We start from the raw sequence: 15,498 nt of genomic DNA, 5'->3' as shown, positions 1-15,498 counted from the left end.
CATTAGTGGTTTGAGCAATTTCCCTAATGTCAGACCATAATTCTTTACCCATAGCTCTTCGGAGTGTATTTGCCAGTTACTCTTTACCCGTTGGGGAGCCAAGTGGCCTATCCTTTGGCTACCAACCAAGATTCTGTGCATATATGGCATTCAGTTAAATCATCTTGCTTTAATACCTGATAAACAGCATGTGACTCAACAAATTGGCTACTTTAACCTTCACCAGTAGCCAGCAATTCAGCAGAGACCGGATTATGTGCCACCACTTTCCAATAGTGCGTGGATCCTATATATGTAACTGATCTATCAGCAAACCATACATGTGGTTTTTCTTGTGCAGTTTAAGAGTCAAAAGGCTTTCGCCATTTTACAGGCGACTCAGTTATCTTGGACCTAATTTTAGCCTTGTATAAGGCCTTCAATAGGAATTTCAGAAATCCTTTCATGTAAGGCAGCGACCCCACATGGCCCAGGTTTGGCTTGGTCTTGAATATATCATTTCTGTTTTATTATGCTGTGGGTTTGGGGCAAACTTTGTACCCACTGCATGATTGGCACTTGAGGGTGCAATATTAGGGTATGATCTACAGTCAGTTGTTCTATGTCAGTCAAAGCCCAATAACAAGCCCATAACTGTTTTTCAAAAGTAGTATAATTTCTCCCAGCCTTTGGAAACTACTACTCTAGAAGCTCAAAGGCATTCTTTTGCCTTGATGTTTTTGCTGCAAGCTCCAGTTAGCATACAAATCACTTATAAACACATACAATTCTATGTCACTGGGTTGTACTGGCGTAGGTCTAAAGCATGCTATATTACACATTTAATAGCATCAGAAGCCTGTTGTTGCTCATAAGCCTATTGAAAGTCATATTTCTTCCTAGTTATTTTGTAAAGTGGACTCAATATCTGGCCCAAAGGTGGAGTATGCTATTGTCAGAAACCAAAGAGCCCTAATGACTTTCTGAGTCTTCCTTTTTTTCTAGGGAGTTTTATATTCCTATCTTTTGTTTAGCCTTAGGTAAAACTTTTCTATGTCCTTTAGCCCATTGTATTCCAAAAATGTTGGGCAGGTTTCTGAATTTTGCAAAGATTAATCTCTCATCCTTTGTTTTTTAAGATACTATAACACATGTTGGTTTAGGGTTTTAAACACTTTTTCCTTAGTTGATCTTGTATCATAATATCATTGATATAATGAGATATTTGTACATCATCAGATACTTTATGTGATCTAAATGCTCAGCTACAAGTTGGTGACAAATAATAGGGCTGTGCACATAACCTTGTGGCAAGCAAGTAAAGGTATATTGTCACCCTCGCCATGAGAAAGCAAATTGATTCCATAATTGTTCTTTTGTGGGTATAGTAAAGAAAGCATAAGCCAGGTCAGTTACTGCATACCATTGCCCCAGATGGCTCTGTATTCATTCTATTAAAGTTATTGTATCAGGAATTGCAGTGGTCAGAAATGGAGTTACTTCTTTTAGTTCCTGGGAATCTACATTCTCCAAGAGCCAGGGCTTTTCTTTACTGGCCATGCAGGGTTATTCCATTCAGTAGACATCAGTTCAGCTCAGTTCAGTTGCTCAGTCGTGTCCAGCTCCTTGCGATCCCATGGACTGCAGCATGCCAGCCCTTCCCATCCATCACTAACTCCTATTTACTCAAACTCATGCCCATTGAGTCAGTGATGCCATCTAATGATTTCATCCTCTGTCGTCCTCTTCTCCTCCTGCCTTCATTTTTTCCAGCATCAGGGTCTTTTCAAATGAGTCAGCTCTTCCCATCAGATGGTCAAAGTAGTGGAATTTCAGCTTCAACATCAGTCCTTCCAATGAATATTCAGGACTGATATCCTTTCGGATGGACTGGTTGGATCTTCTTGCAGTCCAAGGGACTCTCAAGAGTCTTCTCTAGCACCACAGTTCAAAAGCACCAATTCTTTGGTGCTCGGCTTTCTTTATAATACAACTCTCACATCCATACATGACTACTAGAAAAACCATAGCCTTGACTAGATGAACCTTTGCTGGCAAAGTATTGTCTCTGCTTTTCAATATGCTATCTAAGTTGGTCATAACTTTTCTTCCAAGAAGTAAGTGTTTTTTAATTTCATGACTGCAATCACCATCTGCAGTGATTTTGGAGCCCCCCAAAATAAAGTCTGCCACTGTTTCCACTGTTTCCCCAACTATTTGCCATGAAGTGATGGGACTGGATGCCATGATCTTAGTTCTCTGAATGTTGAGTTTTAAGCCAACTTTCTCACTCTCTTCTTTCACTTTCACCAAGAGGCTTTTTAGTTCCTCTTCACTTTCTGCCATAAGAGTGGTGTCATCTGAATATCTGAGGTTATTGATATTTCTCCTGGCAATCTTGATTCCAGCTTGTGCTTCATCCAGCCTGGCATTTTGCATGATGTACTCTGCATTATAGGTTAAATAAGTAGGGTGACAATATACAGCCTTGACGTACTCCCTTTCCTATTTGGAACCAGCCTGTTGTTCCATGCCCAGTTCTAACTCTTGCTTCCTCACCTGTATACAGATTTCTCAAGAGGCAGGTCAGGTGGTCTGGTATTCCCATCTCTTGAAGAATTTTCCACAGTCGGTTATGATCCACACAGTCAAAGGCTTTGGCCTAGTCAATAAAGCAGAAATGGATGCTTTTCTGGAACTCTCTTGCTTTTTCGATGATCCAGTGGATGTTGGCAATTTGATCTCTGGTTCCTCTGCCTTTTCTAAAACCAACTTGAACATCTGGTAGTTCACAGTTCACGTATTGTTGAAGCCTGGCTTGGAGGATTTTGAGCATACTTTATTAGCATGTGAGATGAGTGCAAATGTGTGGTAGTTTGAGTATTCTCTGGCATTGCCTTTATTTGGGATTGGAGTGAAAACTGACCTTTTCCTGTGGCCACTGCTGAGTTTTCCAAATTTGCTGGCATATTGAGTGAAGCACTTTCACAGCATCATCTTTTAGGATTTGAAATAGCTCAACTGGAATTCCATCATTTCCACTAGCTTTGTTCATAGTGATGCCTCCTAAGGCCCACTGGACTTCATGTTCCAGAATTTCTGGTCTAGGTGAGTGGTCACACCATTGTGGTTATCTGGGTCATGAAGATTTCTTTTATATAGTTCTTCTGTGTATTCTGCTTCTGTTAGGTTCATACCATTTCTGTCCTTTATTAAGCTCATCTTTGCATGAAATGATCCCTTGGTATCTCTAATTTTTTTAAAGAGATATCTACTTTTTCCCATTCTTTTGTTTTCCTCTATTTCTTTGCACTGACACTGAGGAAGGCTTTCTTATCTCTCCTTGCTGTTTTATGGAGCTCTGCATTCAAATGGGTTTATCTTTCCTTTTCTCATTTGCTTTTTGCTTCTCTTCTTTTCACAGATATTTGGAAGGCCTCCTCAGACAGCCACTTTGCTTTTTTCCATTTCATTTTCTTGGGGCTGGTCTTGATCCCTGTCTCGTGTATAATATGACGAACCTCTGTCCACAGTTCATCAGGCATTCTGTCTATCAGATCTAGTCCCTTAAATCTATTTCTCACTTCCACTGTATAATCGTAAAGGATTTGATTTAGGTCATACCTGAATGGTCGAGTGGTTTTCCCTACTTTCTTCAATTTAAGTCTGAATTTGGCAATAAGGAGTGCATGATCTGAGCCACAGTCAGCTCCCAGTCTTGTTTTTGCTGACTGTATAGAGCTTCTCCATCTTTGACTGCAAAGAATATAATCAATCTGATTTCGGTGTTGACCATCTGGTGATGTCCATGTATATAGTCTTCTCAGTGTTGTTGGAAGAGGGTGTTTGCTATGACCAGTGCGTTCTCTTCACAAAACTCTATTAGCCTTTGCCCTGCTTCATTCTGTACTCCAAGGCAAAATTTGCCTGTTACTCCAGGTGTTTCTTGACTTCCTACTTTTGCATTCCAGTCCCCTGTAATGAAAAGGACATCTTTTTTGAGTGTTATTTCTAGAAGGTCTTGTAGGTTGTCATAGAACCATTCAATTTCAGCTTTTTCAGCATTACTGGTTGGGGCATAGGCTTGGATTACTGTGATATTGAATGGTTGGCCTTAGAAATGAACAGAGATCATTCTGTGGTTTTTCAGAGTGCGCCCAAGTACTGCATTTCAGACTCTTTTGTTGACTATGATGGCTACTCATTGAAGGGATTCTTGCCCACAGTAGTAGATATAATGGTGATCTGAGTTAAATTCACCCATTCCAGTCCATTTTAGTTCGCTGATTCTTAAAATGTTGACATTCATTCTTGCCATCCTCTATTTGAAAGCAAAGTCGCTCAGTCGTGTCCGACTCTTTGTGACCCCGTGGACTATAGCCCACCAGACTCCTCAGTCCATGGAATTTTCCAGGCAAGAATATTGAAGTAGGTTGCCATTTCCTTCTCCAGGGAATCTTCCTGACTTAGGGCTCGAACCCCGGTCTCCTGCATTGCAGGAAGATGCTTTACCATCTGAGCCACCTGAACTATGAACTATGGTTATCCTCTGTTTAACCAGTTCCAATTTGCCTTGGTTGGTTCGCAGACCTAACATTCCAGGTTCCTATGCAATATTGCTCTTTATAGCAGCAGACCTTGCTTCCATCACCAGTCACATTCACAACTGGGTGTTGTTTATGCTTTGACTCTGTCCCTTCATTCTTTCTGAAGTTGTTTCTCCACTGATCTCCAGTAGCATATTGGGCACCTATCGACCTGGGGAGTTCATCCTTCAGTGTCCTATCTTTTTGCCTTTTCATACTGTTCATGGGTTTCTCAAGGCAAGAATACTGAAGTGATTTGCCATTCCTTTCTCCAGTGGACCACATTTTGTCAGAACTCTCCACCATGACCCATCCGTCTTGGGTGGCCCTACATGGCATTGAGTTTCATTGAGTTAGACAAGGCTGTGGTCCATGTGATTAGATTGGTTAGTTTCCTGTGATTCTGGTTTTCAGTCTGTCTACCCTCTGATGGAGAAAGATAAGAGGTTTATGGAAGCTTCCTGATGGGAGAGACTGACTAAGGGGGAAACTGAGTCTTGTTCTGATGGGCAGGACCATGCTCAGTAAATCTTTAATCCTGTTTTCTGTTGCTGGGTAGAGCTGTGTTCCCTCCGTGCTATTTACCTGGGGCTAAACTATGGTGGAGGTAATGATGATAATGGTGACCTCCTGCAAAAAATTGCATGCATGTACTGCTACACTCAGTTTCCCCAACCCTGCAGCAGGCCACCACCGACCCACACCTCTGCTGGAGACTCCTGGACACTCACAGGCAAGTCTGGGGCAGTCTCTTGTGGGGTCACTGCTCCTTTCTCCTGGGTCCTGGTGCACAAGGTTCTGTTTGTGCCCTCCAAGAGTCTATTTCCCAGTACTGCGTAAGTTCTGGCAGCTCTATGGTGGGGTTAATGGCGACCTCCTCCAAGAGGGCTTATGCCATACCCAAGTCTGTTGCACCCGCACTGCTGACCCGTACCTCCACAGGAGACGCTCAAACACAGTTCTGTCTCAGTCTCTGTGGGGTCCCTGGGTCCTGGTGCAGACAGGGTTTGTTTGAGCCCTCTGATCATCTCTGTCGGGATATTTATTCTAAACGCAAATTCGCCTCTCCTACCGTCTTGCTGGGGCTACTCCTTTGCCCTTGGACGTGGGGTATCCTCACAGCCACTCTAGCGCTTACCATCTTACTGGGGTTTCTCTGACCTTGGACTTGGGGTATCTCCTCACGACGGTCCAGCAAAGCGCAGCCGCCTCTCCTGACCTTGGATGTCAGGTAGCTCCTCTTGGCCACTCGCGGCTCCAGCGCCATACTGCTGTCAGTAGACTTGGTAATTGATATTCCAGCCTCTAACAGATTTTGTATAGTTTTATAAATTTCAGCCTGTACCCCAGGAATTCAGTACTATTTCAGTTGAACTAATTTATTAGGGCCAGCAGCTTTTTGGGGGTCATGCTTAACTTTCCCACAATTACAGGAGATGCCAACTTTAAAGCATGCACTCCAAATTGATATCTCCCCACTTCAATATTCAGAGTCCTGCCAACCAAGTTATCAATCATAATTATATATTGTGGAACAGGAATGATCATTACTGAATAAATTATCTGAGGTAATTGCCCTATTTTTAAATCAATTTTAGTTTGTATAGTTTCTATCTGTTTACCTCCAAGGCCAGTTCCTATCACTTTCTGTTCTTTAAAATCCTTTGGATTCCATATTAACGAGGCCTCCACTCCAGTATCAGCTAATGCCCTCGGTCATTTGTGAGCTCTTTAAAAAAAAAAATCGTTACTTTAACATGAAGCCACATATCTTTTCTACCCCAACAATTTACCAGAGCTTGGCCACAACTCATTGTTTCATTTTATTTTTCCCCAAATCCTTCCAGGGATAAATTGGATTGGGGAAAAAATCTGAGTACTTAGATTTATCTTCACCACCATCATCCTAAATGTATTATTTCCTTTGGTCCCCTTTTTCCTTCCTCCTGTTCCTAATCCATAACAGTGTCCTGGGAAACTTTTCTTTCATCTAATCCCTCCCTACAGTACATGTCCCATAATTCTGTAATAGTTACTCCATCAGTTTTCTCTCTAGGGCCTCCCTCTTTAAGGAAATCCCATCTCCTTTTTAGATACTCTGTTATTGCTTTTATTCAGTTATCTATCCTCTGTCTTTTGGAAATTCAGTTCTCCTAAGTCACCTAACTGCTGAACTTTATTAATTGCTTCATTAATGGGAGTGCCCATCTCATTTAACAAAAGGGTTAAAATGACATGCTTGTAGCTGGGAGGGGCTGTTTTAAAGATCTTTCTTGTTTGTACTGTTAAAGGCATTTGTGACATCTCATCCTCATGCTTCACATTTCATAGCCTCCTCCTCTAGTCTCTGAACACAGTCCTTTAAAGAATACCAAGAGCATTCACTCCCAGGTCATGTAGATTCTAAAGGTTATATCTTATTGCAGCTTTCAGCCACCACTTCTAGTAGATTTCAGTCTCTGGACTTTGACTTTTATTTCTAAAAGCTTGTTGCACAAAAGAATCATTACTGGTGTACCAGATTTATTTGTGTTATCCTCATCTATGAGAATTCTAGCTACCTCAGTGTCATATATATCACACTACTCAAGAAATAAGGGCTATCCAGACCTCTCAGTAAATGTGCTTAAAATGTCATTGATTTTGTGTAATCCTCAAGGGTATCTTTCCTTATGGTATTCCCCTGGGCATCTGTTTCCATTTTCCAATGCCATGCTGGCTGAGCGTATGGGTTTTGATTCCTCCCTGGCTTGCATAGAGATAGGTTGTGCTCTCTAGTCTGCATTATCATCTGCTTCTGTGTTCGAACTATCATTCCAGATATCCCCATCCCAAGCACTGGGGACCAAGTCTACCCCTGCTTTAGCTTTTGCCAGATGAACTTTCTTTTTGTTAACTTTGCCGTGCCACATTGCTGCTGATAATTTAGCTTGTGCAACCTCCACAGAAGATTTTTTGGCTACCCACTGGAAAGTGGAGACTTGGTCAGCTAAAATATAATTTTGACATTGTAACATGGACAATCATCCTTGCACATCGCATGATTCTTTCTCTAATTCTGGCTTCCCTTCTGTTATTGCCATACCTTCAACTAATTTTAATTTAGCCTCATGCACCTTACGGTAGGCAAAGAGGAGGATCTAGCCTCTCCGAGCCTGCATGGTACATTCTTATTCTTTCTCATTTGGCATGAGCTGCAAGCATTTAATAACATCAAAAGCTTTGGCCCATTTTAATTTGGGATCCTAATTTTCACACAATCCAGTGGATATGCTCCATTCAGTAGCTAATGAGCAGTAAGGCAAATCTTCATGTCAGGAAATAAAAATTTGATAAGTCTTAACCTCTTTGTTTTTAAAGAGTGGCATTTTGTTTCATGAACCCTGCTCAGAGTGCCAATTTCTGTTTTGCTGAAAGTTTTACTTTGGCTTTAGGTTCAAAGAATTTGTTAACAAAAGAAACCACTTGTCACACACAACAAGTTTCAATATTTAATAGAGGATTATTTGACTTATTTTCAATATGCAGTCATTAAAAGAAAAGAAATAGAAACAGTAGAGAAAAGTAACAGCACATGCATCACCAAATTGGGCTGACCAACATCCATACTTAAACAGTGCTGGGACGTCCTTCATTAACAGCAATCTGGAGTCCTAACTGGAAAAAGGTCCTAGGCAGTGTATCCGCTCCATGGGTGAAATTTCAAATTGCAGTTTTGGAGACTCCCACTTATAATCCCAGGCCACAAACTGATACTATCATTATTAGTTTGTGTGCTGAAATGCAGCTCTGTTTTCATTTTTTTCTTTTTCTTTTTTTTAACTTTTACAGTGCTGTTTGTTTCACCTTGTGAGTCACAGGATTTCATTAGATCTTGAGGGGTTAGCCAGAATTCCAGGGGCTCAAGATTTCCAAGACCCATTCCTTTTCTTATCTAAAATGCCATCTTACTTGCTGTGCTTGCAGGCAGGCAGGGTATCTGGGCAGAGACAGGTAAGAGACCTGCTCTCCTGCTTCTGAACGCTGAGCAAGACTTCCTCCATTTTAATTTCCCTACCAGGCACATGAAAACTACCAAGCAACTTTAGCACAGAGTCTGAAACAATTTCCTTCTCTAGAAAAGCCAGATTTCAACCAGACATTATTTTCTACATTTTTATTTATTCATTTATTTATTTTCCTTTTTTTTTTTATTAGTTGGAGGCTAATTACTTTACAATATTGTAGTGGTTTTTGCCATACATTGACATGAATCAGCCATGGATTTACATGTGTTCCCCATCCCGATCCCCCCTCCCAACCAGACATTATTTTCTAAATATCTTATCCAGAGAGCCACCAGGGAGAAATGACTCCAGGATTTGGCATTCATGTGTTCTTACCTCACATGAAAGAAGAGTTCACATGTGAATACTGTGTGTGAATTTTTTTTCCAGTTGTAGTACCTGGATAGTATCATGATTTGTAACCACTCATTTTGCTTATTTTAATTACTTCATGCATGCTAGCATTTGTGACACTGGTTTTCATCTCAGATTGAATTTTAATAAAATAAAGGAAATTGCATTGTACGATGCATCTGTGCCACATAAATAATTGCTATATCAGTCAAATACACTCTCAACAGAACCATCTTCCAACCATACAGAGCAAACAAAAACGGAGTCCGGAGGTGCACAAAAACTTTTACAAATCTAAGGAAAGAACTTACTGGATGAGCAAGAGACTCAGTATATATATTTCAATGGCAAAGTGTCTTTTCTCTCTCACTAGGTAATTATGCTTGGAAAAAGAGTATCCTGTATGATTAGATATTGGTTTTATTAACCTTAAAAAACAGGCTTTGGAGCTCAATAAATACTTTAGAAAGGACAGATTTGAGGGTAATCAATGGGTTTCTCTTTCACATTCTGTGCTGCATTTTATAGGAACCTCAAACTCCTGGCAGATCTTATCACCAGGTCAGTGTCATGTGACAGGTGACTGAAAGCTTTTGCGGTGGGAAAGTTGAAGTTTTAAGAAAGATGAAATTTACAGAGTGCAGTGTCTCACCTAAGCTCAGCAGAAAAAGAAAAAAGCATTGTTACCTTCTCATGTACCTTTTAGATCCCATATGTATGTATAAATGATAATAATAATTAATATTAAATCAATAATAATGGTATAAAATGCTTAAATAGTATTTATTATTTGGGGCTTATGAGTTTTTTTAAATGTGCATATATGTTTATTTTTATTGCGGTATAGCATACATAACATAAAATATACTATGTTACTCATTTTTAAGTGTACAGTTCAATGGCACGAAGTACATTCACATTGTTATGTGGGGCTATCACTAGCATCTAATTCCAGAATTATTTTCATCTTCTCAAATTGAAACTCTGTGTCCATTAAACAATAACTCCCCATTCTCTCCCTCCCCTCAGTCCCTAGGAATCACCATTTGACTTTCTGTCTCTTATTAATTTGACTACATACCTCCTGTAAGTGAATTCATGTAATAGTCATACTTTTGTATCTAGCTTATTTCATTTAGCATAATTTCCTCATTTATCCATGTCATAGGATGTGTCAGAATTTCCTGCCTTTTAAAAAAGTGTTTCTCTTTTTTATTTGGATATATTTGCTTTACATTGCTGTATTAGTCTCTTCTGTACAAAAAAGTGAGTTGGCTGTATGTATACCTGTATTCCCTCCCTCTTGGACCTCCACCCTCTAGGTCACCTCAGAGCAGTGAACTGCAAGCTCGCTGCACTAGTCAGCAGGATCCCACGAGCTATCTGTTTTACACGTGCAAGTGCCTACATGGCAATCCCAGTCTCCCAGTTCATTCTACCACCTCCACCCCGTGTCCGCCCATCTGTTTTCTATGCCTGTGTCTCTATTCCTGCCCTGAAAAAGGGCTCATCTCTACCATTTTTCTAAACCCACATATATGCATTAATATATGATATTTACTTTTCTCATTCTGATTTCCTTCCCTTTGTATGACAGATTATAGCTCCATCCACATCATTACAAATGACCCAATATTGTTCCTCTTTATGTATGAGTAATATTCCATTGCATATATGTAGCACATCTTCTTTATCCATTCATCTGTTGATGGACATTTAGGTTGCTTCCATTGTCCTGGTTATTGTAAATAATGCTGCAAAGAACACTGAAGTGCATGGTGTCTTTTTGAATTACAGTTTTTTCAGGGTATGTGTCCACTAGTGGTATGACCGGGTCATATTGTAAGACTGAATAACATTCCGTTTTATGAATACAGCACGTTTTGTTTATCCATTCATCCTCTCATGGACATTTGGGTTGTTTCTGCCTTGTGTGCTTCTTAAATATTAACTATTCTAATCCTCACAATGTCTCAGGAATATAGATAGCGTTATTCTTCCCAATCTATGATAAGAAAATTGAAGCATAAGTAAATCACAGCTGGGAGACTCTGAAGCCAGTATTCCACTGTAGGCTAAGTAGGTCTACGTTGTTATTTAGTCGCCAAGTCATGTCCAATTCTTTTGTGACCCCATGGACTATTGCTTGCCAGACTCCTCTGTCCATGTGATTTCCCAGGCGAGAATACTGGAGTGGGTTGCTATTTCCTTCTCCTGGGGACCTTCCCGACTCAGGGATCAAACCCATCTGTCCTACATTGTGAGGTGGATTCTTTACCACTCAGTCACCAGGGAAGCCCAAGTAGGTCTATGTCTCTGCTTTTAACCATTATCTATCCCACTATTTATTTCAAATGATTCAGAATGTAAATACAATATGTACCAGTTAGACATTCCTTGATATAATACTCTAAGGCCAAGTTTGTGACTTCATTTGTACAGGTTGTAAAAGTTCCAAGGAGTAGTCAGTTTGACAAATGAGTCCCATAGCTACATATTTGTAAAGAATCCCATTACTTCAAAATAAATAGTTTTCTAGGGGTGATACAATGTTCTTTGCCTTTTCAGGGACTCCTCCTAATTGGGTGATATAGCCTTGAGTATAACTAGATAGGGTGTGAGAAAGTCTTTAAAAATAATAATAATAAGAGCTACCATTTATACAGCCTACTATATGCTGGTCACTTTACCTGCATCATCTCAGGTTCTCACAATGCTTTAAAAGGTTGCCCTCCTGTTGCCTTTGTATTCCATGCTTTTTCTGTTTATGCTGTCTCCTCAAAGAAAACAAACAGAACGTGAAAACATCATATAGGCTATCATACACATTTTCTTTACAAATTGCTTTTTCCAAATATAGTTTTGAAATTTTAACATTTGTTATGTGTATGCCTTTGACATGAAATGATACCACCTTTATTATATGGATATCACCTGGTTTATTCAGTAAAGTAACTTGGCCACAGTTTCCATTAGCTATTTGTAGAACTCTTGCCATGGACTGAGCTATGTCCTCTCCAAATTCAAATGTTGAAACCCTCATGTTCAATGTGATGCTATTTGAAGATAGAGCCTTTAGGAGAGAATTAGTTTAGATGAGATTGTAGGGGTGGGGCCCTCATGATGTGATTAATGCATTACTAACAAGAGACACCAGTGAGCTCACTCCCTCTCTTACTCATAGAAAGTGGAGGTCATATGACCACAAAGTGAACAGGCAGCCATCTGCAACTTAAGGGGAAAGTCTTCACTGGGAGCCAACCATGCTGGCATCCTGGTCTTGGACTTTGATTCCAGAATTGTGAAAAAATGAATTTCTATTAAGACATCTAGTCTGCTAACTTGTCATGGCAGCATGAACAGACTGATACAACTGTGAACATACATAAAGACATGTTCTCAATTTATAATAACATAATAATCAGTAGTATTTATTTGTGATTTACTCTGAAACTTGTCCTAAGTTTAGTTTATATAAGGAGTCTTTTTACAGTATGTGTGTGTGTGTGTGCGTGCGTGCATGCACAGGGACACACGTAGATATTGTGGCATGGTTATATTATCCCCATTTTATAGAAAGGAAAATTGAAATGTAGAGAGGTGGGAAATTACTTGTGCACAGACACATAATTAGTTAAAAAACAGAATCCATATCCAAACCCAGGCAGTTTCTAACTCCAAAATCTGTTCTATTAACTATTATAAGACTGGCACCAATTTTCTCTTTAACTCTTCTAGGAAGTGTGAAGCACTACATGGACACCTACACGTGATAGTTTTCCTTAGAGTATATGCAGATTTCACTAGGAAGTCTGTCAATAACAAGCAAATCTGTCTGTCTAGTCCTTGTATTACTACAGTTAAATCATACAATTATTCTCATTGAGAAGTCTAAAAACCAAGAATGCTGCTGCTTCTTTAAAAAAAAAAGTCCATCGTATAAAACATTAAATTTTGGAAAGCAGTGACAGTATGCACATGTCAATTTTCTCAGAGCAGAAACATCTCTTGAGTGCAGCTTCTCTCTTCACAGAACAGCAAAGAGTAGTCTTCATGAAACTTTGACATGAGTGCAGTTTACCTTCCTCTGACCCAGACTGCTAGTTCTGGCCACCTTTCCCATTCACTCCCATTCATGCAGGCCCTGGGCCTTTTTCAGTCACAGCCTGGGGTCCTTGCACTCAAATATTCCTCCGCCCAAAGATAGGTACAGGATTACATTGGAAAGAACCTGAGACTCTGCGCTCAGCTTCGTCCTCCACCAGGCCCTCGTGTCCAGACGCGCGAGCCACCCACGGTTAGGACACACGCTTCCGGGTCGCTGAGGACTCATACTGACCGCGCTCTCGTTCCTCGCAGAGCTCCAGGACCGCGCGCTCTGAGGAGGACCGCGACGGCCTGTGGGACGCCTGGGGCCCGTGGAGCGAGTGCTCGCGCACCTGCGGCGGAGGGGCCTCCTACTCGCTGAGACGCTGCCTCAGCAGCAAGTAAGTCCTGAACCCACAGGGTGAGGCCCCTTGCAAGACCCCGCGGGAGCAGGGCGGAGCTGTACCTTGGCGGTAAAGCGGAGCGTTTTGTTGCACCCAAATCCGGACTGAAGGAATGAAAGGCAGGCCCAAAGAATCAACTACGACCATCTCTTGAGTATCACATAGATACTCTTATGTGATAAGCTCCATAGAATTTATCTCATTCACCAAGCACATTTTCTCATCTGTTTTCATGTTAGAACTGGAAGGAAAATATATTATTAGAAATGAATTATCAAAAATGGACCTAGTATCTGTAGCTCCATAATCTATTATACTTTTGGTACCATCTTAACAACTGTGGTGACTAATCACAATTATATTAACATTAGTAGCATATTATGTTGTATTGCAATGTTACCAGTAGTTTAAAAACGAAGGCTATATGAATTTTTAGACGTTGTAATGGTCAGAAGTTCCCCAAAGTCGTTCAGTTTCCTGAATGGTGAGTTGTGCATATAAGGAGATTTGGAAGAATAGAAATGGCTGTGGAAATTGGGATGTGAATAGTGGGAGCGATGATGAAAGGGGAAGTAAGAGTGCCTCACAGTTCCTAAGCTGAAAGGAAAAGGCTTGAGGTGCTGGACTGGAAAGTCTTTACTTAGAATAATAATAAGTCAAAACTTCTTGAGTTGTGTAGTCTATGACGAGATTTTTCTCCAAACTATAAAATACAAAGTACTATGGTAATATTTTTAATGAAAGGTAATATTTTAATGAAATGTCAAATTTTATTTGACAGTGAAAAGTATTATATGTGGCAAGGAAGAGGTCTGATCACAATTGTTATATATTGCAATATGTGAAACAGAGGAAGGGCAAGTTATGCGTCTGCTGATTTTTCTAGGCTTTTCATAAGCAACAGAAAGTGGTGAGATGTAGTTTCAGGAAAACGTCAATTTATTCTGATTAGAGTGAGAATTTTTTGAACTCAGAGTCCAAGTCTTACTTTTTTCCGTATCCTCCAGGTCTGCACAGAGTCGGAGAGATAGTGAAGCTCGATAGATGTTCCCTCACTGGATCCATTGATAACTAGAGATCATTTTGGTTCCACAGAGGCCCCAGTGTAAATAACATACTCTGGGAGACATGACTAAAAGCCATATCTTGAAAGTTACAAGATCAGTTCTGGTATTTAGCCACTCTGGTATTTGGGTCTACCCTGAAGATGAGTCTGTTGGTTGAATCAACTAGTGAGTTCGTCTGTCTTCTTTGGAGGCCAGCTTCATATCAAACCAGATCTGTGAGCTAAATAGAAAGAATAGATCTTTCATCCTTAGGAATTTACCTGTTCTCTTAATCTTGAATATCAAAACTTTGTAAATCTTCACTATATGTTGCTACATGGTAGTAACACTGTGAGACATAACTGAAAATAAATGTACACAGTAAAGTCAAAAGGTACAAATTTGGAATATTCATATTATATAGTTTGCCCAGATTAGCATGCTGAAATATTCTATAGGGATGAGCCAAAACATGTGTCTCACAAAGCTGGTAAGAAACGTATAGGAAATTTCATATTGGCTCAGTAATGTAAATGTTACATTGCGAGCATCTTGTACTGAGAGAGAGACTGAGAAACAGCTTCAGGAATGAATTAGAACCACAAGCAAAAGTCTGTTATTTGGCAAATCATCAAACATGGATGTCCTGTGAAATTCAGAACTACCATGTTTGTCACCTAGTATATTAAAACTCCAGTCATTAAGATTTTATTAAGATACTTCATTGTAAAGCAGAAACTAGCACAACATTTTGCAAGGCACTCCAATTTAAAAAAAAAAAAAAACTTCTTAAAGAGAAAGAGTGTGACCACTTTTCTTAAAAAAAAAAGATACTATGAAAAATATTGGTTGTTGTCTACTTATAATAAACTGAAAAACCAGAATGAAAAGTATAAAATTTATAAACATATATGTCCTATTTGACTTTCAAATATTAAAAAAAATGCATTCAATAAACCCATACTGGGGTAGATAGGAAATAATAAAAATTAGGGTG

General features: G+C 39.8%; 1 protein-coding gene across 3 annotated transcripts in view; it reads left to right on the top strand.

Annotated features, from left to right (window-relative positions):
• ADAMTSL1 (ADAMTS like 1) overlaps window positions 1-15,498 on the top strand; it is a 479,825-nt gene that overhangs the window by 37,290 nt on the left and 427,037 nt on the right. For 2 of the 3 annotated variants that reach the window (XM_065908169.1, XM_065908167.1), the window contains exon 2: window positions 13,325-13,452. The exons of the other annotated variant lie outside the window; for it this stretch is intronic. In XM_065908169.1, the coding sequence (XP_065764241.1) occupies window positions 13,325-13,452 (128 nt within the window). The remainder of the gene's footprint in view (window positions 1-13,324; window positions 13,453-15,498) is intronic. 3 annotated transcript variants of the gene reach the window in all.

The sequence above is a fragment of the Muntiacus reevesi genome, chromosome 17 (assembly GCF_963930625.1).
Source record: "Muntiacus reevesi chromosome 17, mMunRee1.1, whole genome shotgun sequence".
Taxonomy (NCBI): Eukaryota; Metazoa; Chordata; class Mammalia; order Artiodactyla; family Cervidae; genus Muntiacus; species Muntiacus reevesi.
The sequence above is the reverse complement of the archived record's forward strand: the minus strand, read 5'-3'. Positions and strand labels throughout refer to the sequence as shown.